We start from the raw sequence: 26808 nt of genomic DNA on the forward strand, positions 1-26808 counted from the left end.
TACAACCCCTGGCAAAAAGTATGGAATCACCGGCCTCGGAGGATGTTCATTCAGTTGTTTAATTTTGTAGAAAAAAAGCAGATCACAGACATGACACAAAACTAAAGTCATTTCAAATGGCAACTTTCTGGCTTTAAGAAACACTATAAGAAATCAGGAAAAAAATTGTGGCAGTGAGTAAGTTACTTTTTTAGACCAAGCAGAGGGAAAAAAATATGGAATCACTCAATTATGAGGAAAAAATTATGGAATCATGAAAAACAAAAGAACGCTCCAACACATCATTAGTATTTTGTTGCACCACCTCTGGCTTTTATAACAGCTTGCAGTCTCTGAGGCATGGACTTAATGAGTGACAAACAGTACTCTTCATCAATCTGGCTCCAACTTTCTCTGATTGCTGTTGCCAGATCAGCTTTGCAGGTTGGAGCCTTGTCATGGACCATTTTCTTCAACTTCCACCAAAGATTTTCAATTGGATTAGGATCCGGACTATTTGCAGGCCATGACATTGACCCTATGTGTCTTTTTGCAAGGAATGTTTTCACAGGTTTTGCTCTATGGCAAGATGCATCATCATCTTGAAAAATGATTTCATCATCCCCAAACATCCTTTCAATTGATGGGATAAGAAAAGTGTCCAAACTATCAACGTAAACTTGTGCATTTATTGATGATGTAATGACAGCCATCTCCCCAGTGCCTTTACCTGACATGCAGCCCCATATCATCAATGACTGTGGAAATTTACATGTTCTCTTCAGGCAGTCATCTTTATAAATCTCATTGGAACGGCACCAAACAAAAGTTCCAGCATCATTACCTTGCCCAATGCAGATTCGAGATTCATCACTGAATATGACTTTCATCCAGTCATCCACAGTCCACGACTGCTTTTCCTTAGCCCATTGTAACCTTGTTTTTTTCTGTTTAGGTGTTAATGATGGCTTTCGTTTAGCTTTTCTGTATGTAAATCCCATTTCCTTTAGGCGTATGTTTGCCTTTAACAACCTTCCCATGTTGTTTGTATTTGGTCCAGAGTTTAGACACACCTGACTGTGAACAATCAACATCTTTTGCAACATTGCGTGATGATTTACCCTCTTTTAAGAGTTTGATAATCCTCTCCTTTGTTTCAATTGACATCTCTCATGTTGGAGCCATGATTCATGTCAGTCCACTTGGTGCAACAGCTCTCCAAGGTGTGATCACTCCTTTTTAGATGCAGACTAACAAGCAGATCTGATTTGATGCAGGTGTTAGTTTGGGGGATGAAAATTTACAGGGTGATTCCATAATTTATTCCTCAGAATTGAGTGAGTCCATATTTTTTTCCTCTGCTTGGTCTAAAAAAGTAACTGTTACTGACTGACACAATTTTTTTTCTTGATTTCTTATAGTGTTTCTGAAAGCCAGAAAGTTGCCATTTGAAATGACTTTAGTTTTGTGTCATGTCTATGATCTGCTTTTTTTCTACAAAATTAAACAACTGAATGAATATCCTCCGAGGCCGGTGGTTCCATAATTTTTTTCCAGGGGTTGTAACCCACATATAATGGACTGAGGTGGACCACCGAATTTTTTCCGTTATTACTGAAATCTGTCATTGAGCTGTCTATATCAGGCGGGGGCGTCCACATGACCCGACTCGGAATTTTCACCAATTACCTTTCAAATAGATTGATTAGGCATGGTAAAGTTTCTTTTTGCATCAGGCAAAATTTTACTTAAGTTTTGGTCAATTCAAAATTTGATGTTAAATCCTGTTACATTAAAATATATAGTAAAAATACTCAACTCTGAGGCAACACTGCCCATCCAGAAGCGGGTGGTTTGAAAAATTGGCTCTGGGGTATCATCAACCATCATTCAGATATCAAAGATTCATTGTCTATCTGGTGGAACTTTTCCGTATATTTCAGTTATTCAAACTTTTCAAAATTCATATGTTGCCCTCCCAAGGTCATATTCTGGAGGAGTAGGGAAATTGAAAAATTATCATTAAATGAGCAATATTTGACATATCTCAGCAAATGAGGCATCATTTTGTATAATTTTGGGTTTGAGGAGCTCATTTATGGGGTCGTTTGTGTGATCCAACCAGCACGTGAGCTACATCACAGAGGTAACTAGCACGGCACTCATTTCTCATTTCTTTGTCAAGGTTTAACAGTATTATATTCCAGCCCTTTAAATATTTTTGTCTGTTTTTAAAATTGATGTCTTATTCACAGTGGTGGTCAAAGTATAAAACTAATTTAAAAAAATCTTGGCTCCACACCTTGATGCAATGCCTTCCTTCTCGATTTTGAGAATCAAATAATCCAGCTAACTGTCATGGATGACCTCTGGTGATTTGGGGGTTTTGGGCTGCTGTACCTGCTGTAGCTCAGATGGACCATTTCTAGTGATTCTACTGTACAGGTGGTGATTTGCTGGTGTGGGTGGCAGCCACTTTGTGGGAAACTTTGTGGGAATTTTTTGACAAAGGTGTGCCTGTAGAATGACGGTTGTCACTGGAGCTGCATCTCAGAGGGAACCCAGTGAGAATCTTAAAATCACCCAAAAGTAATCTCATGTATGATTTACTCCACATCTGTGCTGCAGATAAATATATATTTGTGATGGCCCACTTTCTAACTTTTTAAGGAAGTCTATTTGTAACAAGCACCAAGTTTTGTGATTGTTTGATATCATGTTGAAACATACACACAAAGCTGTGCTCTTTTGTGTTTCCTCTCTGTCATATTTAAACAGACATTTCTCCAGAATTAATCAGCCCTACTGTTGCTCATGAAAACAAAAAGCAACACAACTGGTGTCTTCATCAGTGCACTTCTTCATAAATGTATACCACCCAGCATGTCATGTGGCTCTCTGCCCAGATGCAGGAGTCACCACAGCACAAAGGAGGCCAGAAAGATGGTAGACATGACAACAACATAATCAGACAGACAACAAGATAAATCTGTTTTAATCTGTCCTGTTATGCTCCACCACATTTAGGATCACATCTTACATGTATTACATTAATTTTCCTTAAATGTAGCAAGCCCACACATGGCAGGGTTGCTACCGTGACACCTGGCACGGCCAGCTCATTAGTCTGCTAGGTGGAATAAATGTGGTTATTGCATTTGAATTTGGAATAGGCCTGTCCCAGGCTGAGCACGACATGATTATGTGAAGCCGGTATAAATGGTGCTAATGACTGCTAACTGCAAGTCAAGAGCTTCTAAAAGGGGAAGTGTTGGCCACCCGTGTACGTGCACACATGCAAAAATAGAAGCACACACTCATAGATAAAATACTCGTTGCAACACTGTGAAGTGTACGTTTGAGCGACATACAGGCAGATAGAACGAAGTCGTGCTATACTTACATCCACATCACTTTCTGCAACTTTCACAGGTTTTCCTGATTCCTTCAGAGTCTGACTTCCAGCTACCTACAAATTGGGGAAATAACATTTCCAGATGTTGCTAAAAGATAAAACAAAATCACTGACTGACTCCAAGGTACTAAAAACAGAGTCCGGCTACAAAACAGTAATGAGCTGACACATTATTTAAGTATTTGGACATATAAAATTTTTGTAATTTTACCTCTGTGCACCCCCACAATGGAGAAGAAATGACACATGTTTCTGCAGTTCAGACTTTCAGCATTAATTCAAGGGGATTAACAGAAAAATATCACATTAACCATTTAGGAATAGCAGCCACTTTCACCTACAGTGCAGCCGTTTCACATTAACTGGACAAACTCACATCATTCTAAATATAAGGATTAAATCATCACTTTTAAAGCCAGTTTTGTTTGACTGGAGAAACTGTGTATTGTGCAGTTTTTGTAAGTTGTATCACCAGTTATATAACTTCATGTTAAGAGTGGAACACTGAAGGATTTTCTCAAGGAAAGATGACATGAAATTTCAGCAACAGTTTGCCAGAAGGCACATGGGACACTAAGTGTAGATTTTGCAAAGGTGATGGTCTAAAGGTTAAAGCGGTTGTCTTCAGACTACACAATCCAAGGTTCAAATCCCCATCAGATTAATTAATCCCCAAACTGCTCATGGTGCGCAGTTGCACGGGGAACACCTTGCATGGCAGCACACTGGTGTGTCTGTGTATGTGAGGCATCACTGTAAATCGTTCTGAACATTGCTTCAAAAGGAAAAGCACTATAGAAATGCAGTTAACAAGAACTGCATGATGCACAGTTTCTCCAACCACCATCACAGGACCAAGTAACTCCTTTAAAGTTCATGCATGTCTTGGAGGCTTCCCTCATTAGTGTCCTTCTTGGACAGTCACTCAGTTTTAGAGAACTCCCTCCTCCAGGCAGATTTAACATAGTTTGTATTTCTAAATGATTGACATAAATGAAGTCTGAAACACATTCAGTGAATTGGAAATGTTCATGTGTTTATCTCCTGACATATTTAAAGAAAAGTATCTGTAAAATTGATGATTTAATCCTCATATTTGGAATTAAGTTAGTTTTCCAAATTACTTATGACCTCTGAAAGTGCAGGGACTGTATCTAAAAATGACTAATTCCTTAATGGTTTTCAGGCCATAGTTTTGTTGAAGTAAATGTCGACTCCACACTACGTGTAGATCTTCAGGTGTGGACACTACATGTCCACACCTGAATGAGCTAATCAGCATTGTGGCAGAGCAGAGAGATATAGAAAATGTGTTGGGTTGGTGGTACTTGAGGACTGGGATGAGAACCACTGATCTATGCTATGGTGGTGGTGGTGTTTGTCTTTTGGCTGCTGCAGGTTGCTTAGGGTCACCACAATGCATCCAGCACACATCCGCATTGGTATTTGCCACAGGTTTTATGCTGTACGCACTTAATGACACAACTCTTGTTGCACATGGAGAAACACACAAACCCCCTGGTCAACCAAGTGGTCTCCCAGCCAAGTACTATTCAGGAGCTACTCTGCTTCACAGCTGAGATCTGAAGGGATCAGGTGCACACAGAGCAGAATGGCTGCATCTCCATTGCGGTGGTGGTGCAGAAGAGGCAAAATTACAAAACTGAATAACTGTCCAACTACTTATATAGCTGACTGCACAAACAATAATACAACTGAGTTTTGGCACTTGTGTCAAAATCTTATTATCCAGATGACAATAAATACAGACATTGAAAAGTCCACTAAACCATGAAACATGTAAACATGACTTCCTTATAAAAAGCTTTATCATAAGACAAAGTCCAGCTGCTCACAGTGAGGTTCCTCATTTTGCTGACAGGGCTCTACTGTTCTCCAGAAACATGAAAATTTTCATTTCATTTAATAAATAGTAGTTCTTCTTTGTGCTTTCAGTTTGGGAGCACAGCAGCCCCTTGTGGAACAAAAGGTCAATGTCAACACATTCAGGCCCTGCAGTAGGAGGGGCATCATTACAGAGGCAATGGAAGGAAGCAGCTGGCTTTTCAACCACCGGGCCACAGGCACAACCACAGCACATGCACTGCTGAGCCATCCCATGCCTGCCATTCAACAGCATCGCCAGCATGGCCACACCAAAGTGGGGTAGGTCAAAGGTCACATGGAAGAAGGACCACGGATGCCATTCAAGCCATGGCTGCAGGAGCACAGGACACACACGCAGGCAAACTACGCACATGCACCCCTACGCACTGTGCAAGCATGCACAGGCAGAAATATGCACACGTTACAGGCCCATAAAGTGTAGAGGACACTCACATCCACATAGAGCTTACGTTCATTAGAGGCCTGAGAGGCCCAGCAGTGCAGTGCAGCAGTAAACTGTGAACTGCGAGGATCAGCGGCTCTAGAGCTCTGATCTAGGAGTCATAAAAATCACAAAGACGACATGTAGCTGCAGTCACACAGCGGTGGCTGCTTCTGTTAGACACTGAGAAGACTACACAAGCGTTCATTAGTGGAGGATATTTGGTCATTACAGAGTGTACCTGTGACACACGGCATTCAACACAGGTGTTAAACACGGCTGTAAGTAACACAGAGGGTGTTAGCTTCAGCTGCGGCCGAGGCACATCAGAAATAAACCAATAGAGAACAGAGTACAGCAGGGACAACAAAGGAAGGGACAACAACTCCATCTTCATGTCTTACCTTCAGGTCCAGATACTCCAAGTCCTTCTTCAGCTGCATGTAGGTGTCATCAGCCTACAAGGTGACCGAGAGCACCAAGAAATGAGAGCGGATTACTCACGTGAGTTAACAAGAACAAATCAATTCACCGTCTGAGTCGCCCAAATCTACTACAGAATCAAGACGTGACTGTCTCAACCCATCAGGAGCTGACGTGAACTGAGCCACTTTAATCGACCTCAATCACTGTCTTATTCAAGGGCAAATAGAAGAAGAAAATATGGATTCCTGTGCAGGACTTTGTTGTTTTATTCATCAGGAAACAGCAATAAATGCTGACGTTTTAATATTTTGTCAATTCTGGTGAAATGCATAATTTTATCTGAAAGAAGGGCTCATAACAGAGTTTGCAGATCCTTTTTATAGTTGTGATTCTCATGTGTGTGTGTCACGTGTGTGTGTGGCAGTGTAGCAGGGATGTCTCAGTCAATTTTTTCACCTCTGATTTGAGTAATTTAATACTGAATATCTGCAAAATACTGAGTCCCAATCTGATACTGAGCACATTGAAGTGAATCCAGTGTATGTGCTTGATGAAATCCGCAGGTCAGCAATGGATAAAAAAACCCACTATCTTCAATGCATTCTCCTCCATAATGTTTTGTATTTATTAATTTACTTTTACAAAATAAAGTAAAAACTGATTTTTTTTTCAGATTTTTTTTATTTTTATCAACTGTACTTAATGCCGGATTGTAGTAATGAAATAGTAGACCTGAATAATATTGACGAATGACATGGATTAGTGGCTGCGCTTCAGTTGTTAAAAATATTTTAATCCTCATAATTATCTTATTTATTATTATGATTATTAATAATAATAATAATAATCATCATCATCATCATCATCATAATACTATTTTTTAGTAAATAATGATATAGAATAAAATTTTTACAAAAATGTAAGTTTGGGTCTTGTGGTGATTGTTTCGAAACTGAGTGGATCTGTGAAGACCTCGAATGTTTGATACATTTTGTTTGTGTGTGGTAACGTGTCACACTGAATAAGCTCACACACAATAAACTTGAGTGTTCTGTCTCTCCCACTGTAAAATAACTAAATGGGTCCTTACATAGCCTAAAGCAAGCGTACAACTTTGGTGGACTCAGGTTTGGTTTCAGGGCAAGAAATTCAACAGAACTTCAACATAGCCAAAAAAAAAAAAAAAAAAAAAAAGAGATTTCTGCTAAACTAAAGACAAACTGACCAACACATCCACAGCCAGCAAGACAGCCAAAGCATGAAGATGGCTTTGTGGACTACGAGTAGTTAGCAGAACAACGTATCATCCAAAGTACAACGAGAAGCACGATGTGGACAGTGACCAGCCAGAACAACAGACAGAACAGAGGCAGATGGGTCTGTGAGGACAGCCAGGCCAACGCTGACAGATAACCCAATGTCACACCACTACAGGAGCTTCTGGAAAGAGGTTGCCACTAATACATTACACCCATGTACAGCATGTGTGTTACAGCACAATTCTTAATCTGGTTATTGAGATTATTCCTTTAAAGTCATATGACTTCACATTTATGCAGTCATACATGTTGACAAGCATGGACTGCAAAGTATCACCCCCCTCTGTTAGTGTGGGGGAATCTTAGAGTTCTAAATATATAGTGGAAGTTGGGATTAATGGACAACATAGCAGCACTGGTGAATTCAAGATTAGAACCTAAACATCTTCCTTTTAAAAATACCATAGTGTAAAACATTTATTCAGACCAGATGATACTTTGTACAAATTATAAGGTACCGCTTAATAGCTGTGTATGTGTTTAAGCTGTTAGCCATGTGTTGTATTGCTAATTTGAGACAAACAAAAGGAGTCAAAAGCAAATATTAATATAATTAGAGCTGCACGATTAATCACACTGTAATTGTGCGAGTATATAAAGTGAAAGGATGTGATTTATCTAAATAAATCATTTTAAAGTGCTGCACTGTGCCCCATTTGAATCTTCTTGCAACCCACCCTTAAAATGCAGATTTAAAAAAAAATCATGTTAACAGCTAAATTAACGGTAGCTCTTCTGACTAAAGTTAGCCAACATTCAGGATTTACACTTTTTTTTACATGATGTAGAATCTTAATGGTTCTTCAGTTTAAAAGGTTCTTTAACATTTTTTTAATCTAAATTTGGGGTTTCCATTATAAAGCATGTAGAGTCTTGAATTTGTCTTCCTATAGTAGCAATCCATAGCCTAGCTAGCAGGGTGAACTTTAGATAGCTAGCTTCTGTTTCTATAATAACAATCAGATTTATATCTTAGCCTACTAGCTATAATTTACTTTTACATCAAGTCTACAGACTAGGTACTAGCTATAATTTAGTTTTACATCAAGTCCACAGACTAGGTAGTTGTATACTACAATCTTCTCCTGTACGAACACTTAAGATTCAAGAGCTAACTCTATAATATTATGTAGTAACTATTTCTTGTATATGTTGTTTACTGCCCTGTTTCTGTAAATGTCACTTTATATATATATATATATATATATATATATATATATATATATATATATATACACATACATACATACATACACACACACACTCTGTCTATGTTCTTGAGCCACATAGGTGGGTAGGGAGAGTTCCCATGGGATAAAAAAAAAAAACTTTTAAACCTATCATCCCTGGTTTTCAAGACCAGGCGCCTAAGTGGCTCTGCTCTTTTTTTTTTAAGATATTTAGGTGTGCCTTAGTATACACTAGTAGAGTTCCACCTTAGATTTGTAATGTATATACTAAGGCACACCTAAATATCTTTAAAAAAAAAAAAGAGCAGAGCCACTTAGGCGCCTGGTCTTGATCAAGCAAGATCACTATTACAGGAGTCAAAATCAGTTTTTATCTATCTTTTAAGAGTTTCATGTGTTTCAGGTTTCATGTTAAACATTCTCAAAATCCAAGAATTCTATGAGTGTGCTCGCAGTTATTCTCCTCTTATAAACTAAATTTAGGACTTGCATAGCACATTTTAGGCTTCTAAGATATATGGACCAGAAATACTAAATAAATTTCAATTCCTAAATAAATGAATAAAATAAACTTAAAAATTTTGATTACTATGGAAACAGGATTACAAGGTATATTTCAAACAATAATCACCATATTACTTTCTCATCAAATGCTGAAGCTCTAATACAACCCCTGGCAATAATTATGGAATCAGTGGCCTCGGAGGATGTTCATTCAGTTGTTTAATTTTGTAGAAAAAAAGCAGATCACAGACATGACACAAAACTAAAGTCATTTCAAATGGCAACTTTCTGGATTTAAGAAACACTAAGAAATCAAGAAAAAAAAATTGTGGCAGTCAGTAACGGTTACTTTTTTAGACCAAGCAGAGGGAAAAAATATGGACTCACTCAATTCTGAGGAATAAATTATGGAATCACCCTGTAAATTTTCATCCCCAAAACTAACACCTGCATCAAATCAGATCTGCTCATTAGTCTGCATCTAAAAAGGAGTGATCACACCTTGGAGAGCTGTTGCACCAAGTGGACTGACATGAATCATGGCTCCAACACGAGAGATGTCAAGTGAAACAAAGGAGAGGATTATCAAACTCTTAAAAGAGGGTAAATCATCACGCAATGTTGCAAAAGATGTTGGTTGTTCACAGTCAGCTGTGTCTAAACTCTGGACCAAATACAAACAACATGGGAAGGTTGTTAAAGGCAAACATACTGGTACACCAAGGAAGACATCAAAGCGTCAAGACAGAAAACTTAAAGCAATATGTCTGAAAAATTGAAAATGCACAACAAAACAAATGAACGAATGGGAGGAAATTGGAGTCAACGTCTGTGACCGAACTGTAAGAAACCGCCTAAAGGAAATGGGATTTACATACAGAAAAGCTAAACGAAAGCCATCATTAACAGCTAAGCAGAAAAAAATAAGGTTACAATGGGCTAAGGAAAAGCAATCGTGGACTGTGGATGACTGGATGAAAGTCATATTCAGTGATGAATCTCGAATCTGCATTGGGCAAGGTAATGATGCTGGAACTTTTGTTTGGTGCCGTTCCAATGAGATTTATAAAGATGACTGCCTGAAGAGAACATGTAAATTTCCACAGTCATTGATGATATGGGGCTGCATGTCAGGTAAAGGCACTGGGGAGATGGCTGTCATTAAATCATCAATAAATGCACAAGTTTACGTTGATATTTTGGACACTTTTCTTATCCCATCAATTGAAAGGATGTTTGGGGATGATGAAATCATTTTTCAAGATGATGATGCATCTTGCCATAGAGCAAAAACTGTGAAAACATTCCTTGCCAAAAGACACATAGGGTCAATGTGAAGGGCTGCAAATAGTCCGGATCTTAATCCAATTGAAAATCTTTGGTGGAAGTTGAAGAAAATGGTCCATGACAAGGCTCCAACCTGCAAAGCTGATCTGGCAACAGCAATCAGAGAAAGTTGGAGCCAGATTGATGAAGAGTACTGTTTGTCACTCATTAAGTCCATGCCTCAGAGACTGCAAGCTGTTATAAAAGCCAGAGGTGGTGCAACAAAATACTAGTGATGTGTTGGAGCGTTCTTTTGTTTTTCATGATTCCATAATTTTTTCCTCAGAATTGAGTGATTCCATATTTTTTTCCCTCTGCTTGGTCTAAAAAAGTAACCATTACTGACTGCCACAATTTTTTTCCTGATTTTTTATAGTGTTTCTTAAAGCCAGAAAGTTGCCATTTGAAATGACTTTAGTTTTGTGTCATGTCTGTGATCTGCTTTTTTTCTACAAAATTAAACAACTGAATGAACATCCTCCGAGGCCGGTGATTCCATAATTATTGCCAGGGGTTGTAGTAATAATAGTAGTAATAGTAATGACAATAGTAACATAATAGTACTATGTTGTGGGAAACCAAACAAAGTGACATGGCCTAATGGGTGCTACAATATTGGTTCCCAAACTGGGGGCCATATGTGGTTGCAGACAGGTGGTCAAAACATGTGAGGTAGGATGGATTCTAATTAATGTAGTTAACATGGGAACAATAAAACCTCAAGACTTCAGGACAGCTGTGTGACAGCAAATATGAAGTCTATCTCAAGCTTCGATTCAATATCAATCCTATGAAAAATTTGAGCTTTATGTACCGGTATCTAAAATCTGTTGATCAGTTGGTGGAAACTGTGACAAAAATATCTAACAGTAATATGCACTTAGGAATAAAACATGCAGCACATGTGCTTAATTGTTTTTTTTATGTAAGCGTTCCAGATATTATTATTGTTGTTAAATAGCAAATCATATTATCTGTGAGGGGAGGGTGGTCTGAAGAAATTACTTTTTGGCCTTTCAAGAAGAAACCTGACGGAATAAGTCTGGGAACCACTGGATTACAATAAATGCCACAACGTCATAAAAAATTAAGTTTTGAAGACCTTGATTGTTTACAAAAAAGAATTTTTAAAGATTACTGACATCAGACTCACTTTGTAACATGATTTTTTTGAATTATAGCTGCCGTTTTGTGCTTAGGGGCAATCTCTTCCAGCTCCAGGCATAGTGCAGGGGCCCCCACCTGGGTGCTGTAGGGGCCCAGGGGAGCTGAGAGGCCTACATGTCCGAGGGGCGTTACAGACGAGGTGAGGAGGGGGCTGTTGCAAGTGGTGGTGGTGCTGAGGAGGTGGTTTTGTTGGTAGGTCTCTTTGGGACTGCTGAACCGCTGGAGCTGAGTTAGTGTGTGCTGGCGTGCGGAGGCCATCTTGGCCTGATGGCGGCGCAGCTTAATGAGGAGCAGAGTGAGCTCCTCGGGCTGTTGGGCACCACACAACAGTGAATGTAGTATCAACAATAACCATACAAATCTAAACTGAAGCCAGGTGTACTCTTGCTTCGACTTGGTTGTGGCAGATGGCAACAATAAACTTCAGAGAAGTACATCACTTCATCCTCAAAGTGACGACAACAACAACACACTACAGGTCAATTCAAACCAAACAGTGCACCAGTATTTTGCATTCACACAACTCTAATCCACATGTGTTGTGTATCCGTTGACATTGAAGGTTAGTGTGAACAAATGATGAAAACCAACTAGGACCTGATCAAGAAATAATTTTCTAAACCTCATTGACTGAATCAGTGCATTTGTGAAAACACACAACCACTACAAACACCTGCCTGATTTGAGAGTGGACAAGGAAACCAGCAGAATTTATACACACACACACACACACACACACCCCACAATGGAAAGTAAGGTGTGGAGGACCATGTACTTTGGTGACAAAGAATTATCACTTTAACATGAGAAAACCCTGTTAGGAAATTACCTGATTTGCATGTTGATGTAGGTAAACAAGCGCTTTCTTGTTTTTGTTTTTATTTAAAGAAAATATAAAACAGAAAACCACAAAAACAATCCATTATCTAAGGTTTCTTTTGTGTGTTTCACACAGAACTTCACAGAAATATGCATAAGTGGAAAACTAGAGGACATCAAAGTGATTTTCAGGCAAGGTGGCACTTTAAAATGATGCCGTTGAATTATATCAACGATAATAAACTGGCCAAAATCTGTATTTTATGAACATACAGAGTCGTTACACAAACAATTCTTGAAGCACTTTAGAATTTCTTAAGGTAGACTGTGTTCGGTCTGGATCAGCGTGTTTTAAAGTATTTCAGACACACGCTTTCCACAATTCTTCAACGAAGTTCTCATGTAAATCACCGATTCGGTTTCAGATCCACTCAGTCAATATTCAGGGATCGTGCTGACGCCATCCTGACGCAAAATCAAGGCTGGAAGGAATATATAAAATGTACCGCATCTGGTTTTAAAAATAACTTCTCCATTTTGTGTCACTGTCCTATAGCTGCTGTCAGCTCCTCTTCTCCTTTCTGCAGTAGAAGTCAGCCTGCTGTCTGTTTGAGCAGAGATCTGTAAAGGCCACTGGAGTGAAAACCAGCCTGCACCCCTCTTTGCAAAAAGTTTGTAAGAATAAATGGAACTGGAATACTAGGAACCTAAAATTCAACTTGTATTGATGCACATTTGTTTAATGACCGCATGTTTAAGAAGACAATGCTTCTTACTATGTTACACATCATGTGACTAGTCAAAAAATAAATAAACATGCTGCAGAGTAAGTTCATCTGACGCAAATGACAATTCATGAAAAAAGAGTTTACATTTACACTCTGTCTCACGGTGTTAAAGTGTCTGATCAGCTCTCTGAAGCTCAGATTCAAGATACTGTACGTTAGTTTACATTTACACTGTGTCACGGTGTTAAAGTGTCTGATCAGCACTCTGAGGCTCAGACTAAAGATACTGTATGTTAGCTTACATTTACACTCTGTCTCACAGTGTTAAAGCGTCTGATCAGCTCTCTGAGGCTCAGATTGAAGATACTGTATGTTAGTTTACATTTACACTCTGTCTCACGGTGTTAAAGCGTCTGATCAGTTCTCTGAGGCTCAGATTAAAGATACTGTATGTTAGTTTACATTTACACTCTGTCTCACGGTGTTAAAGCGTCTGATCAGTTCTCTGAGGCTCAGATTAAAGATACTGTATGTTAGTTTACATTTACACTCTGTCTCACGGTGTTAAAGTGTCTGATCAGCTCTCTGAGGCTCAAATTCAAGATACTGTATGTTAATTTACATTTACACTCTGTCTCACTGTGTTAAAGTGTCTGATCAGCTCTCTGAGGCTCAGATTAAAGATACTGTATGTTAGTTGACATTTACACTGTCTCACGGTATTAAAGTGTCTGATCAGCTCTCTGAGGCTCAGATTAAAGATACTGTATGTATATATACAAAATACGATAGGGTTATCGCAACTGGCCCACCTTTACAGGTACTCTGCCCTGCACCATCTGTGGGCCAGTGGCATCGCTCTCTCCTCACCTTCCATCTTTTCAGGCACCAGCACATGGCAGGAGTTGAGTGGCTACCGCAGGTCATCAGATGGGCACCTCCCTTCTTTTGATGTTTCGTCAAATTAAGCCCATGACACATTGGGAGGGCTTGACAGCAAATCCAGCGTCCTGGATCTACTCCCGCTGACCGCCACTCAACTCTGCCATTGATCCTTCCACAGCCTGGCTCTGCCACCTCACATCCCTATGAATCCAAATCCATCTGGATGCTGCCTCTGCCTGCCTAGTGATGTTGCCTATCAAGCGCTTCCTAGCCACCCCTTCAATTCCCAACTGCCCCAGCATCCTCCAAAGTGACTGCCCAGCAAAACCCCTACAGCCAACCTATACTGGAAGGTTCCAGGCCTTCCACCCGTTTTGCTGGCAGTCATGTATCAGGCCTTGATATTTCCCCTTCTTGCGCTCATGTGCCTCTTCAATCCTCTCTTCCCAGGGTAAGGTCAGCTCTATGAGTACTACCTGTTTAGTGCTCCTAGACCAGAGGACCATATCTGGTCTAAGGCTAGTGTGGGCTATCTCCTCTGGGAATTTGAGCTGCTTCCTCAGGTCTGCCTGCATCTCCCAGTCCTTTGCTGAGGCCAAAATGCCTCTGTTCCTACGTCCTGCGGCAGCTGCCGTGCCTGACCTGACAAAATTGATAAAGCAGAGCCTGCTGGAAAGGTCTTTTGCCTTTTTCCTTGCCTGCTCAACCCCATCTGCCAACTGCGACAGAATCTTATCATGACGCCACCGGAATTTTCCATCGGCCAAGCTTGATTGGCAAGATGAGAGGACATGCTCCAGGTTGGCTGGCTTCCCACAGAGCTTGCAGTTGGGACTCTCCACCAAACCCCATATGTAGAGGTTTGATGGGGTCGGCAGAACATCATAAACCGAGCACAGAAGGAACTTTATCCGGTATGCTTCCATACTCCAGATGTCCCGCCAAGTCAAACCCCTCTCTTGTACTCCTTCCCATCTTGTCCAGCTCCAGGGATGTCATCCAAGTCTTTGTTTGACTAAACATCTCTTTCACACTCTGTTTGTCATTGAGGTGCGCCCTATACCATTTCCCTAAGCTCTTCACCGGTCTTTCCTTAAGTGTAGGGATAACTGTGTCCTTGATCTTAAAGCGGAAGTGGTCCTGGACACATCCTTTCCTCAGTACCAGGCTCCTTGATTTTCCAGGTTTGAACTCCATCCGTGCCCAATCAATGAGCTCGACCAGGTCCTCCAAGATCCATCTTCCTTCTGGTACTGACTTTACCGTGATGGTAAGGTCATCCATGAATGCTCTTACAGGTACCTGCTGGATGCCGTTTGTCAGCTTAGCCCCCCGGCACAATTTTTCTGCTGACTTAACAAGGAGATTCATCGCTGCTGAGAACAAAATCACAGAGATTGTGCATCCCGTGATAATTCCCACTTCGAGCCTCTGCCAATTGGTGGTAAAGTCCCTGCAGGTGAACCGCATCCTGAAGTTATCAAAATATTGCTGCAAGAGATTCTGGAATCGCTCTGGGACATGGTAGGTTTTCAACACCAACTCCACTAGCTTGTGGGGTATTTTCCCATAGGCATTTGTAAGGTCTAACCACAGGACTGCCAGGTCCCCACGGTTCCTCTTCGCATCTTCAATGATTTTAGTAATTATGCTGGTATGCTCAAGGCACCCCGATACCCCTGGGACCCCACCCTTCTGGACTGATGTATCCATGTAATCATTGTCCAACATGAAGGTTGTCAACCTCCTCGCCAAAATCCCAAGGAATATCTTACCCTCAACATTGAGGAGTGAAATTGTCCAAAATTGCTTGATCCCTACCGAACTCTCTTCTTTAGGGATAAAGCAACCTTCCGCCACCAACCAACTGTCTACAAGACAATTCTTCCTCCATGTCACTCTCAGTAACTTCCAGAGTCGTCTTCTGAGTCTTTTGCAGTATTTGTAAACCTTATAAGGAATGCCATTAGGTCCTGGGGCTGATTTTACTCTGGCCTTCCTAAGAAAAGCGTTCACCTCCTGCCAGCTCGGTTCCTTCTCTCTGAAATCAGTGGCTGGTTTAGCTGGTTTTATTAGCTTTTCCATGTCCCCCAAGGTATCTTCCCTTCTGGGGTCACTATGAACCTGGCGAAGGTGACCCTCTACTTCCTTCTTAGACGCCTGCAATTCCCCAGATCTCTTATCACCCAGGAGTTTCGACAAATATTTAAATGGATTCTTGGTGAAATCTGTTCTTCCTATTCTTTCGGTAGCATTCAGCTTTTCACAGGGTCTTAATGCGTGCTCTTACGTTGTCACGGATTTCTGTCAGCACTAGTTTCTGATCTGCTGATGATTCACGAAATGCCTTCCTCAGTCTCCGTAAGTCACTTCTCAGAACTGCTATCTCCCTCAAGCGTCTGTTTTCTTCTGGCTGGATGTTGGTCTTGGCTTTCAGTTCTTTCTTCCCAAACCGATCAGCGCCTATACTCCAGATGATGGCTGCCATGGCTTTGAACTTTTTCCCCACATCTCCTGCCAGTGTTACCTCCAACAATTGGTCTACATCATGATCAAAGCTTTCCCACTCTTTCCTTGCCCCCGCAGCAGGCCAGTTCACTTGCTCCTTTCGTATCACTCCTAAACCGGCATTCTGTTCGAACTGTCTAGTTAGTTACGTTAGTTTACATTTACACTCTGTCTCACAGTGTTTAAGTGTCTGATCAGCTCTCTAAGGCTCAAATTCAAGATACTGTATGTTAGTTTACATTTACACTCTGTCTCACGGTGTTAACGTGTCTGATCAGCTCTCTGAGGCTCAGATTAAAGATAGTGTATGTTAGTTTACATTTACACTCTGTCTCACGGTGTTAACGTGTCTGATCAGCTCTCTGAGGCTCAGATTCAAGATACTGTATGTTAGTTTACATTTACACTCTGTCTCACGGTGTTAACGTGTCTGATCAGCTCTCTGAGGCTCAGATTCAAGATACTGTATGTTAGTTTACATTTACACTGTCTCACAGTGTTAAAGTGTCTAATCAGCTCTCTGAGCCTCAGATTCAAGATACTGTATGTTAGTTTACATTTACACTCTGTCTCACAGTGTTAAAGTGTCTGATCAGCTCTCTGAGGCTCAGATTCAAGATACTGTATGTTAGTTTACATTTACACTCTGTCTCAGTGTTAAAGTGTCTGATCAGCTCTCTGAGGCTCAGATTAAAGATACTGTATGTTAGTTTACATTTACACTCTGTCTCACGGTGTTAAAGTGTCTGATCAGCTCTCTGAGGCTCAGATTAAAGATACTGTATGTTAGTTTACATTTACACTGTCTCACGGTGTTAAAGTGTCTGATCAGCTCTCTGAAGCTCAGATTAAAGATACTTACTGTATGTTAGTTTACATTTACACTGTGTCACGGTGTTAAAGTGTCTGATCAGCTCTCTGAGGCTCAGATTAAAGATACTGTATGTTAGTTTACATTTACACTGTCTCACGGTGTGAAAGTGTCTGATCAGATCTCTGAGGTTCAGATTAAAGATACTGGGTGTAGATTATGAACACAGCAGTAAACACTATATTTATCAATATCAATTTGTTTTCAATATTATTTATGACTAATACATAACAAATAACATGAAATAAAATAATGAAATATGAAGTGTGTATCATATTTACATTAAATTGGCTGAAGTGGCTCTTACAATAGATGAAACCATTAAAAATATTGAATTATTTATTTTATTTTATTCTGCTTTGGTTTAACACATTTACAGCCAATTCTGAACAAGCAAATAGAATAACTAAATCCAACAACAGTGCCATGGATTTACTTTTATTTTTGTTGCCTTTTTTCAAATATAATAACTATATAATCTTAGACACACTTTGCTTTCACTTTGCATCATTTTACAGCTCATGTCAATCGCACTGGGTTGAATTTAGTGTGTCGCAAATGATGGAATCTCAGAAAAACTCACTCTGTACACATTTGAAATCATTACCTCCGCCAAGGAGGTTATGTTTTTGGTCGCGTTTGTTTGTTTGTTTGTCTGTCTCTCAGCAGGATAACTCAAAACGTTTTGAACGGATTTTGATGAAATTTCGTGGAGTGGTTGGAAATGACAAGAGGAACAAGTGATAAAATTTTAGTGGTGATCCGGATCACGATCACGATCCTGATGTTAACGCGTTAGCATGTCTATGGCATTTTCAATCTTAAAAGTTAGCATTAAGCAGTTGCAGCTGTCATCACGTTCGGGTGCATTTGTTTTCAAATTGTAATATTTCTTAAATTAATTTTTGTTTATATATTAATAATCTAATGATTATTATATACAATTTTAGAGAAAGAGACAAAAAGAAATAGATCACTGTGCCAAGGAGGGAATCTCTTTAGGGTCAGTGACCCTATGGCCTTGTTTAGAGAAGTGTTTCATAAATGTTAAAAAATTCATATATTTGCAGTTTAGCTGAATAATAAATTGAATTTTGTCTCATTTGTTTTTCTCTATAAGCACATGCAATATCAGTATCAGTGCTCAGATGACAGTAGCTTCTGGGAAATGTGCAAGTTGCAATAAATTGTGATGCCAAGCGCTAAGGATACATGCTATCCAGTCACAGCAGATGAAACATTTTTTACTACTGAGCAAACATCACTGTTAGACTTTTTTAGGTTCAATGATTCCACGGCGTGTAGATGTTATGGCGTCAGTGACCCCATGGCCTTGGCGGAGGTTTGCACTCTCTGAGTGCTTCTAGTTGTACATAATTTCACAATTCTGCAGCCATCTCATCTGTGAAGTTTTAGACTAATTTTTTATAAAACAACTTGTCAAGTTGATGGAGTTGCAGCTGACTGATTTCATACAGGGACAGTTATTCAACACAAATGCGAATCAGTATCCTTTCACTTTTACGTTTGTGTTTATGAAGTGGTATTAGAGGGCTGGGCAACAACGACACCAACGCTGGCTGTTTGCTGGTTCGTACTGGGTGAAAGATCAAGCCCATAATATCACAGGACTCAAAAAGCAGGGTGCAAAAACAAACAAAAAAACTCACCCCACTTTAATATTTATGTACAAGAGATGAAATAATATCAAATCAGTTTCTTTGCTTTGAATGATTATATGAGAAGTTTCAGTTTGTAAAACATACCGTTTTGCCATGAAGGCTGGGAGCACTGACTGTGTGTGTGATGTAGCCCGATGGAGGCATTGACCGTCTCTCGATAGTAGCTGCCTGACAACACAAACACATTTACATGCATTGTTTGGACTTACATCGCTGAAAATTTTAAAAAGGGAAAATGTGTTTTACAGTCATTTCAGAACAAAGCTGTGTCATTGTTCTCTGAGACTGACAGTGATAATATAAAATAGATTAACAGCAATCACAGTGTGATTACATTCTGAACGAGCACTGATTGCACTCCATAGGCTCTAAAATTAGCTGCATGCATTTAACAGCAGCAACAACATAAATTACCATAATGATGAGTGTGTCACTCATCAGGTTTCTAGCAACACAATTCCATTAGTATTTAAAAATGTAAAAATAATGTTGACATTTATTTATGTTTACCACATGTATAACCAGCATTTAAACCAAGTGAATTGCAGTGCAAGTATTCACAGCTCTTCACTTTTTCCACATTTTATGTTACAGCCTTATTCCAAAAGGAGTAAATTCATTTTTTCACCTCAAAATTCTACTCACAACACCCCAAAAAGACAACATGAAAAAGTATTTTGTTTTTTGTTTTTTACTTTTTGCTAATTTATTAAAAATAAAAAACCAAAGAAATCATATATATATATATATATATATATATATATATATATATATATATATATATATATATGATGTATTCACATCCTTTGCTCAAAACTTTGCTCATGCACCTTTGACAGCATTTACAGCCTCAAGTCTTTTTGAATATGATGCCACAAGCTTGGTGCACCAATCTTTGAGCAGTTTTGCTCATTCCTCTTTGCAGCACCTCTCAAGCATCATCAGGTTGGAAGGGGAACATCCAGAGATGTTCAATCGAATTCAGGTCTGGGCTCTGGCTGGGTCACTCAAGGACATTCACAGAGTTGTCCTGAAGCCACTCCTTTGATAACTTGGCTGTGTGTTTAGGGCCATTGTCCTGCTGAAAGATAAACCGTCTCCACAGTCTGATGTCAAGAGCGCTCTGTAGCAGGTTTTCATCCAGGATGTTTCTATACATTGCTGCATTCATCTGTCCTTCAAGTCTGACTAGTTTCCCAGTTCTTGCTGCTGAAAAACATCCCCACAGCATGATGCTGCCACCACCATGCTTCACTGTAGGGATGGTGCTTGGTTTCCTCGAAACATGACACCCGACATTCACACCAAAGAGTTCAATCGTTGTCTCATCAGACCAAAGAATTTTGTTTCTCATGGTCTGAGAGTCCTTCAGGTGCCTTTTGGCAAACTCCAGATGGGCTGCCATGTGCCTTTTACTAAGGAGTAGCTTCCGTCTGGCCACTCAGGCCTGACTGGTGGTTCGCTGCAGAGATGGTTGTCCTTCTGGAAGGTTCTTCTCTCTCCACAGAGGAATGCTAGAGCTCTGACAGAGTGAACATTGGGTTTTTGGTCACCTCCCTGACTAAGGCCCTTCTCCCATGATTGCTCAGTTTAGACGGGTGGCCAGCTGTAGAAAGAGTCCTGGTGGAACTGAACTTATTCCACTTACGGATGATGGAGGTCACTGTGCTCACTGAGACCTTCAAAACAGCAGAAATGTTTCTGTACCCTTCCCCAGAGTTGTGTCTTGAGACAGTCCTGTCTCAGAGGTCTATAGATAATTCCTTTGACTTCATGCTTAGTTTGTGCTCTGACATGCAATGTCAACTGTGGGACCTTATATGTAGACAGGTGTGTACCTTTTCAAATCATGTCCAGTCAACAGAATTTACGCCGGGTAGACTCCAATTAAGCTGCAGAAACTTCTCAAGGATGATCAGTGGAATCAGGAGGTACCTGAGCTCAATTTTGAAGTTCATGGCAAAGGCTGCGAATACTTATGTACATGTGATTTCTTATTATTTTTTTAAATAAACTTGCAAAAATCTCAAACATTTTTTCACATTGTCATTATGGGGTATTGTGTGTAGAATTTTGAGGAAAAAAATAATTTCATCCTTTTTTTGAATAAGGCCGTAATATAAAATGTGGGAAAAGTGAAGCGCTGTGAATACTTTCCAGATGCAATGTACGTAGGAATTACAGAATGTATAAAGAATAAACCAACATAATTAAACACTCAGTTACTTGCTATCAAAAATTTGAAATCCTGATTATGTCCATGAGTCCACTTAGTAATGGAACTATAAAATGGAAAGTGTATGTGCAGTATTTTCTAGCCATCAAAAATTTACTCGGACTTGTGGAGGAGTGACAAAGATGAATGTTGAGTGAGTGTCAGAAATACAGCAATATAATAGCATTAGAATAGCTGATAATATTCACTCAAATTGTACTTAATTACACATCACTGAGACTTGAAGTTCATATCAATGTTTTCAAAATGTTTGTGCTGAATTGAGAAGCCTACCAGTCAACAGGCATGCAGTTTTAGTACATGGCTGTTTTTAGACATGAAAAGTAAACTTTTTTGGAAGGGTCTTCTACCAATGAGCTTAGCCACAAAGCTTGCCTCGACTGAACTCTGGATGGAGACGCCTAAAGATGAATACTGAAATTTTTAAACGTTTTTAAACGATGTTTTTAGGTTCAGCTTCAGTCGGGTCAAAAAATTATTTTGATCAGTCCAGTGTTTATTTTGAATATTTAACCATTTCAGCGTATTTATTAGCAAAAAGAAGTGTTTTACTGTGATGTTTGTAGTTTGCCCTGCATGCTTATATTAAATAACTAGCTTCTAGCCTGTGACAGTTTTAACGTTGAAAGTAAATACTGAACCAGTTTAAATTGTATTTGTTGAGAGTGAAACACTGAACCCGCAACATTTAAAGTTAGGTCCCAGGTTTAAAAATGTTGCAGTTCCCCTTTAAGTAACCTTCTGCCTCCCTGTGCATATTGTGCACCACGTCGATTTCACTTGTTAAAACTGCTTTTAGCTCAAATTATTTCTTTGCTTTCAACTCTAACCTCTGCGGTAGAAAGCAAAAATATTTATGGCCATTACACTGTCAGTTTTTTAAAATCATTATATCAGTTTGGGGTTTTTGTCCCCCCCGATGAGGTAATTTAACAGACTGGCTGCCTGAGGCTTGTCTGCCTTTATGTCCCCAGGCACCTAAACAATTATAGTGTTCGGTAAAGCATGTTTTAACATCCGCCCACCACCGTCACAACTGACACTTCATCTGTAGAAGAAATCATCCTACTGTATTCTTGACAACAGCTGGGGAAAAAGTGTTAAACCCAAAGACTTAAAAAATAAATAGTTTCATGCACAGACAACATAAATCTATGTTGTGACGATCTCACACGTCATATTGACATTTCTTTTCGTTATTCAGCAGGAATCCTTCAGCTTGCATTTATTACCTGACTTGCTTATGTTTATATGTCTTAATTGTCTTTTGCTGCAAATGTAATTCAAATAGTTGAATATTACTTTTACAAAATGAGTCTTATCTGCCTGCACTGAAAATTGGTACTGAAGACTTGAATCAGATCTCACTGCACTGAATGAAAAAAGCCTGAGGTGGCTCATTAAAATTGTGAAAACTCAGTCAGATATGTCTTTGTACACATAATGTGATGAATCAAAACAGGTTTGAGCTTTAACATGTCTGTGAAATACAAACACAAACTCATCACTCTGCTCAGAAAAAAATTGAGCGCAATACCTTTTTAATTTTTTTTATCTTGTTTATGTGTTTACTGATTCTGAACCTAAGCATTTTCAATTAAATTTATATCTGCTAATTAAACCAAGCTTGCTAGCATCCACACAAAGTGGACTTGCAGCTTTAAATTCTACCTGAAACTGTAACAACAGCAACAACAAGAGACTTTTACCTTGAGCAGCTGGGATTTTGTGCGACGAGGGGACACAGTAAAGGGGATGTCCACCACTGACATATCACCCATGGGCTTGACCGTCACCCTTTCAGCGGGTGTGTGTGGCCTCCGCATGGGTGACAGTGTTCGGCTGGTGCCTGGCGGGGGGCCCAGTGGTGGGATGTCTGCGGAGGAAGGAGGTACAGAAACACAGCGGGAGGGCCCATCAGACCCAGACCTGGCAGCTGCAGAGGAAGTAGGCACAGTGGATGGGGGGCGTGGGCCAAAAGGGTAATCTGGTGCTGGGGTGTACAGTGGTGCGGTGGGGCTGCCATGACGGAACTGATGTCGCTGCTGCCACTCATATAGCTGCCAGACGGTGTGAGCGCCCGGGCCAGCTTGTTCTGGGGTGAGTCGGAAGTGATTGAGGCGGTCTTGGGCGTATTTGTATTCACCAAGTCTGGCAGGAGGGGGGCTGTGGCGAGGAGTCTTTGGCAGAGACTGGTAGGTGTCCACAGAGGTAAATTTGGGCTGGGCTGGTGGTGTGTGGCAAGGGAGGGTGTTCTCTCTGGATGTGGGCCTGTCAAGGAAAAGAAATACTGAATAACAGAGCTTCTACAGATTTCAGAAATTCATTTTTAAGATTTTTTTTTTTGACCCACAGTATACAATCCTCCCTCTCCATCTTTTCCCTTGTCTGTGTGAGCTCAACGTGCCCACATCAGCAGTTTGGGGTTTCATGTCTTACTCAAGTCAGGAGCAACTGGGAACTAACACTCCTATTCCACAGGGTGCCATTCTACAACAATCGCCCACAATCCAAAAAAACATGCAAAAACAGTATAAAACCGGTTAATCTGGCTTGCCTCCTGTGGCTTATCAAGTGCAGACCTGGTAACCCGCTTGAAAACTAAAGAAAAGGAACTGCGCCCTCAGCCAGAACCGCAACAAATGCTGCTTCTGCTTCAAATATTTGTGCAGATGGAACACAATCAAACAGGTTTCAAGCTGTAGTCACTATGACTACCCCATTTAAAGACACACAACTGAAGGTGTTCAGACAACGAATACCTGGAAGTTACCACGTACTATCAACGATTTGAGAATAGAGGGTATGCACGTGACGTCATCAAACCTGGAAGCCAGCAGTATATGGGCATGCTGGATGGTAAACAAAGCAACAACAGCTGTGTTTGATCATCCATAAATTGCGTTAATGGGACAGCTGAGATTGTGAAAACAGGAATCAAACAGTTTTAGACTCAAACAGGAAAAAATGTAATGAATTAAAAGGCTTTAAGGCCCACTGACACAAGCATGCCTTTGTTCCACAAAATAGCACGACCTGTGTCGTGCTGGAGAGTAAACTTGTCTTTAACAGGTGCAGACAGGACGTGAGAGGGGCGCCAGTGCATGCTACTGTCCATAGAGAATTTTGAAATGTTCAAAAAATCTTTCACGCGCAAATGTCTTGCTATGTGGCGCGATCTAATCTCCAACACTACGTGCAGCTTGTCAAGTGGAGTAAAGAAGAAGTGAACAGAGTGAGTGGTGACGTCAGCTCATCTGAAGGATTATAACAAGATGTTAAATCTGTTATAAACATACTTTAACAGCTGCACACAAGAAGGAAAGAACACACAACTGTTTTATCAAACCAGGATGATGTAAACATGACAAATAATTACCTTTTTAGATGGCTCAAAATGCTTTCTGCAGCACGCTCGTGAATGGCTCCGGCTGCAGCCTCCTCTGTGATTCAGGAAGTGATTAGAGCCATTTTCAACTGCCAATTTGCAGAAAAAAATGATTAATCCGCCACAAAATAATTATTTTATATACGCAACATCCAGCACAGAGCGCGAGGCAGCCGGTAGAACAAAGAACGGCGTCCAGCTGTGAACACAGTGGGTGGGATTGTCACAACATTGTTCGTGCTATTGTGTGACTCACAGGTATGCTCGTGTCAGTGCACCTTTAGACTGTTTGTAGCCTGTAGCCTGTGATTCCGGAAGCGATTAGAGGCGTTTTCAACAGCCAACTCCAACAGAAAATGACTAATCCATTACGAAATAATTATTTTATATATGCAGCGTCCAGCACACAATGTGTGGCAGCCAGTGGAACAAAGCACAGGGTCCAGCTGGGAACACAGCAGGTGGGATCATCACGACAAAGTGCGTGCAAGTGCGCGGATCAAAGTCGCGCAAGTGTCAGGGCACCTTAACCCATGCACTGTGGGTGTGTATGATTTTCATTGTCGCAATTTAAAAACAAAACGTGCACAAAGTAACTCACCTTTGCTTTGATCTGAGACGTGTTATGTCTCAGATCTTGGTCACGGACACTGCAAAGAAGTATTTGTATCCCTCATGAAATAGTTGTAGATGTCTGGGTACTGAATATCAGGGACAGATTCGCATGCCAACAGCTCCGACAATAGCCACAAAAAATACAGCCCTGAAGGCAAGTCCCAACAATGCTCGTCATATACATCTCCTTTGCTGCCTTCGCCGCAAAAAAGGATTTGGTCCTTAGGTTGTGGAATTTTGGAACTTTCGGCTATTTCAATTCAATTTATTTTTTTCCCAATTTATTTTCATTTATATAGCGCCAAATCACAACAGAGTTGCCTCAAAGCGCTTCACACAGGTAAGTTCTAACCTTACCAACCCCCAGAGCAACAGTGGTAAGGAAAAACTCCCTCTGAGGAAGAAACCTCAAGCAGACCAGACTCAAAGAGGTGACCCTCTGCTTGGGCCATGCTACAAACATAAATTACAGAAACAATTCACAGAACAATTCACGGACAAATATACAAGAAATGCTATTGCCACACTGGACAGGAGGATTGCCAACACGAATACAACTCCCATCTCTGGATGGAGCTGCACCTTAAACAGAGAAAAAACAGAATCAGGCATCAGAAAGACAAAAAATACTGTATAATTTGCCAGCATTAAACAACAAGAAAAACAGAAGAAATACTAAGGTGATCGCCGGCCACTAGCCCTAAACTTCACTAAAAGACACAGAATTTAGGTAAAGTTGAGGCCGCAGCCCGCTCCAATTACTAATAAATGAATTAAAAGAGTAAAAAGCGTAAAACAAAACTGTACCAGCATGCTAGCCACATGAAAGGGAAAATAAGTGCGTCTTAAGTCTGGACTTGAAAATCTCCACAGAATCTGACTGTTTTATTGATGCAGGGAGACCATTCCACAGAACAGGGGCATGATAAGAGAAAGCTCTGTGACCCGCAGACTTCTTATTCACCTTAGGGACACAAAGTAGTCCTGCACCCTGAGAATGTAAAGCCCGGGCCGGTACGTAAGGTTTAATTAGGTCAGCTAGGTAGGGAGGTGCCAGTCCATGAATAATTTTATAGGTTAGTAGCAGAACCTTAAAATCTAATCTCACTGGGACAGGAAGCCAGCGAAGGGATGCCAAAATGGGTGTAATGTGGTTGTACTTTCTGCTTCGTGTCAAAAGTCTGGCTGCAGCATTTTGAACCAATTGGAGACCCCTAATGCTAGACTGCGGTAAACCAGAAAATAGAACATTGCAGAAGTCCAATCTAGAAGAGATAAATGCATAGATCAGGGTCTCAGCATCAGCCATAGACAGGATGGGACGAATTTTTGCTATATTTCGCAGGTGGAAGAAAGCAGTGCTAGTAATATTTCTAATGTGGAGGTGAAAGGACAACGAAGGATCAAAAATTACCCCAAGG

The 26808-nt window shown here is 40.3% G+C and overlaps 1 protein-coding gene across 12 annotated transcripts in view; it reads right to left on the minus strand.

Moving 5' to 3' along the window:
• LOC117515357 (pleckstrin homology domain-containing family A member 7-like) overlaps positions 1–26808 on the minus strand; it is a 502114-nt gene that overhangs the window by 58724 nt on the left and 416582 nt on the right. For 3 of the 12 annotated variants that reach the window (XM_034175880.1, XM_034175878.1, XM_034175877.1), the window contains exons 6-11: positions 23094–23655; positions 19233–19316; positions 11731–11964; positions 6128–6181; positions 5752–5835; positions 3383–3448 (exon numbers count right to left, since the gene is read on the minus strand). In XM_034175880.1, coding sequence (XP_034031771.1) covers positions 3383–3448; positions 5752–5835; positions 6128–6181; positions 11731–11964; positions 19233–19316; positions 23094–23655 — 1084 coding nt within the window. Of the gene's footprint in view, positions 1–3382; positions 3449–5751; positions 5836–6127; positions 6182–11730; positions 11965–19232; positions 19317–23093; positions 23657–26808 lie in introns of all 12 variants that reach the window. The other 9 variants (XM_034175889.1, XM_034175882.1, XM_034175881.1 and 6 more) reach the window with 6 other exon arrangements.

The sequence above is a fragment of the Thalassophryne amazonica genome, chromosome 8 (genome assembly GCF_902500255.1).
Source record: "Thalassophryne amazonica chromosome 8, fThaAma1.1, whole genome shotgun sequence".
NCBI lineage: Eukaryota > Metazoa > Chordata > Actinopteri > Batrachoidiformes > Batrachoididae > Thalassophryne > Thalassophryne amazonica.